The sequence below is a fragment of the Notothenia coriiceps genome, unplaced genomic scaffold (genome assembly GCF_000735185.1).
Source record: "Notothenia coriiceps isolate Sejong01 unplaced genomic scaffold, NC01 NC01_scaffold00037246, whole genome shotgun sequence".
Classification (NCBI taxonomy): domain Eukaryota; kingdom Metazoa; phylum Chordata; class Actinopteri; order Perciformes; family Nototheniidae; genus Notothenia; species Notothenia coriiceps.
The window spans coordinates 5,618,178-5,621,610 of record NW_011369947.1 but is presented as its reverse complement, the minus strand read 5'-3'; the positions used below and the strand labels follow the sequence as shown (position 1 = coordinate 5,621,610).

Below are 3,433 nucleotides of genomic sequence, written 5' to 3'. Positions count from 1 at the left end.
AGCCTCGCAACGTCCAGCCGAGTGTGTGTGTGTGAGGAAGTCCACGGATTGGTCCAAACGTAACGGCTCCGCGGACGTTACGTTACGTCACTATACCCGAGAAGTAAACAATGGAAAAAGAGAAATCTCCAACGAGGCGTTCTGGGGCAGCATAGACAGGTATTTTCTGTGTTAGAGTTTTACTCGCTACAGGGTGTACTTTGAGGGTTTGTGACTCTGCAGACCGTTTACATGCAGAAAAGGCTTCATAACACACAAGGGGACGGGTAATAACCGGAAAAGCATGACATGGGACGTTTAATCTATTTATTTTCAGGTCATACTGCCCAGCCCTGGCCTAGTGTACGATAAAAAGGCCATTCCCTATGAGATAGGGAATCAAATACACTTCCAATGCTACTGATATTGACTCGTGGCTAAGGATAAAGTTTTAAGTGTTTAGGTTGTAATAAGTGTTCCCTGTTTTAATTTCCACAAAAAAACGAAAAACATCTCACACAGACATATAGAGATATGCACGCACACAAAGACACATTCAGTAAACACACACACACACACACACACACACACACACACCACACCACACCACACGAAGGGATGGAAGTGTCGTTGGAAGATGATTTGAGCTGTGGTAACTATAGATCTTCAGGGAGATGTCTGAAAGAAAAGAGAGGAAGGGAATATTAACGTTTTTTTTTATCTAAGCTAGCAATATTCTTGGAAGATGTGCAAATATCTCAGATTCTCTAGAGATAATGCCAGCCGGTAGTGAGATCTAGGGCAAAACACACAAAGAAACACATGCGCTTGCTCAAATATATATATACACACTTGTTTGTACCACTTTTAGGGACACTGCACATCCACAGTGGTCTTCTGAGAGAAATCACAGCAGGAAGGGGGAATCAGATCTTTTACTTAAGTAAAAGTAGAAATACCACAGTGTAGAAATACTCTGTTAGAAGTGCATGTCTGGCATTCAAAGATAAAGTACAATAGCATCCAAATATACTTAACGTACCAAAACCTAAAGTACTCCTTATAACATTTTCGGAATCATATATTTCATCACTACATTATAATAAGTGATCCATTAATGTCTGCACACTTTTTATGTTGCAGCCAGTAAATGTGGAGCTAACTTTCCTGCTATATACTATTAAGTCATATTTCAAGTACGTCCCAATTTTGATTCATATTATGAATAAAAAAGAAGTATGAAGTAGCATACAATGGAAATACTCAAGTACAAGTATCTCCACAATGTGCTTAAGTAAAATCCCTGAGTAAAAGTGCTTTTAACGACTGCTTCCAATATATTCCAATACATTGTTTAATAAAACCCAGGTTATATTAATGTTTCCACTACAGCATCACTGTGGCTGTAATTCCTATTGTAATTAACACGTGGCAGTGTCCTGTCTGTTTAGTTTGGCGGTTACTTTGATTTTGAACTTTGCTGTATTTCCTATTTCTCCCCATACTGACCTCGGCATCTTCTATAGCACACATGGTGCTGATGATAAACAACAGGAGTCCAGATTGGCTGATAAGCAGGTGTTTACCTGAGGGGTGTTGGGGTGAGGGATCCAATCAGAGGACCCGCTATGGTTGTCCAAAGATAAAAGTGAAGAGATGCCCGACAACCGGTTAGCTTTGAGAAGATGTGGGATTCAGTTAGAGAAGCCAAGGAGTTAAATTGAAGGAAAAGTACTTTATGTGTGGCTAACTTTACGTCGCAGCTGTTATACTTGTATAACAAATGTGATGGTCAGCAAATTACTACTGTCAAATGTGCAAAATGCTACCGGCAATTCATATGTTTAAAATTATACCAAGCATAATTTTCTTTCTCTTTTTATTGTTAAACGCAAGGGGTGTTTTTTTTGTGACAATGTAAAATAGCTTGAACTAGTATCTATGGAATAATATTATGGCAATGGCATATCCTAGGGAATTTGTTCGCTAGTTAAAATTGGAAATACAGCCGGAGAGGAGAGATATGTGCCAGAGCAGCTTCAGAAAACAGAACATGTACTGCTATACCAGGTCCTTCTTAATCTTTGTGTTATTGGTAGTTTCTGCTTGAGGACAAGAGAATGATATTTCTTACTTAGTTCCCTCCTCCGCAACACCTTCAGGATCCAGCTTTCCCTCCTCCTCCATCTTCTCCTCTGAAATCAGTTCCTGTTTCCGGTGTCGACGGAGACATTTCACTACCACCATGGAGAGGATCAGTAGCGCTAAAGCTCCGCCCACTGACGCCCCGATCGCCACTGCGATGGTGGAATCTCTGGGAGGAGGAACTGTGGAGAGGAGAGGGTTAAATAGTGTGTAGACATCGAACTGAGACAAGTGCAATGCTGGCTAAAAGCTCTGATTAAACAGAGTGGAAAGTAAGTGCTGCCGAGTGAGCCGTGTGTGTGTGTGTGTGTGTGTGTGTGTGTGTGTGTGTGTGTGTGTGTGTGTGTGTGTGTGTGTGTGTGTGTGCGTGCAAGAAATGCTGAGAGACTAAGTTAAACCTCTTGTTTGTCTTAAATAAGTAAAAAGCTGACTCATCACCAGTCGGTCCTCGTGCTCCAGGAAGCACACACTTTCTCACAAACAAACACACTCACACACAATGTGTTATACTGTATAAGATTAATGTTTGAAAAAACAATGCCAAAGAAAGCTCAGTGCACCAAATATCATTCATAAATAAGTCCAGATCCTGGGTTAGATTTTTAACAGTATTCTTAACGTTTTCGCATTTCTTGTCATATTATTGCAATGTATTTAGTCCGTTTATAGCTTGCAAGAGCGTAAACAAACACAAACCTACATAAGGATTTTTTTTAGCGTGATTTTTGCGCAACCTTCAAAATTATTCATGAGCCGCTTCTGCTATTAGCTCACAAGGAAGCTGGTAGTGCCGCTCTGTTGACAGAAAAACAAACAGCTGCAGCTTGAAATGAGGTAAGGGCCAAACATGCCGGATAATGATAGTAATTGTTAGTGTTTGTTACCTGAAAATGTGTATTCAAAGTTTGCTTTTTTATAGAAACAATTTGTGAAATAATGAATGATGCTATTTCATGCTCTTGCAGCTCTGAAGTTACGTTTGATTATGTGTGTGACTGCACACGGACTGCAGATGAAATGAACTAATAATAATCTGGCATGAGCCATCTCCTATATGGTTTAGATCAGGGGTTTTCAAAGTGTGGGTAGGTGAGCCTCCCCTCAGAGAACATAAGAACAGCCGCGCCCCCCCTCCCAATTATTATTGCTGTTATTATTATTATTATTATTGTTGTTGTTGTTGTTGCTATAATGCAGGGGTATTCAATTGCATTTCAAAGAGGTCCAGTAAGAGAAAATGTAATTAAATGCTCTGTTTTCGCTGTCTACCTTCCGCCATTTGAAATTACTCCGACTGTTTCTCTCCTCT

At 40.2% G+C, this 3,433-nt stretch overlaps 1 protein-coding gene across 1 annotated transcript in view; it reads right to left on the bottom strand.

Moving 5' to 3' along the window:
* Nucleotides 1-247: 247 nt before the first annotated feature.
* Nucleotides 248-3,433, bottom strand: part of scn2b (sodium channel, voltage-gated, type II, beta) — a 16,582-nt gene continuing 13,396 nt past the window's right edge. Inside the window, exons 3-4 of the mRNA XM_010795512.1 lie at nucleotides 2,114-2,306; nucleotides 248-657 (exon numbers count right to left, since the gene is read on the bottom strand). Of these exons, the coding sequence (XP_010793814.1) occupies nucleotides 636-657; nucleotides 2,114-2,306 (215 nt within the window). The 3' untranslated portion in view covers nucleotides 248-635. The remainder of the gene's footprint in view (nucleotides 658-2,113; nucleotides 2,307-3,433) is intronic.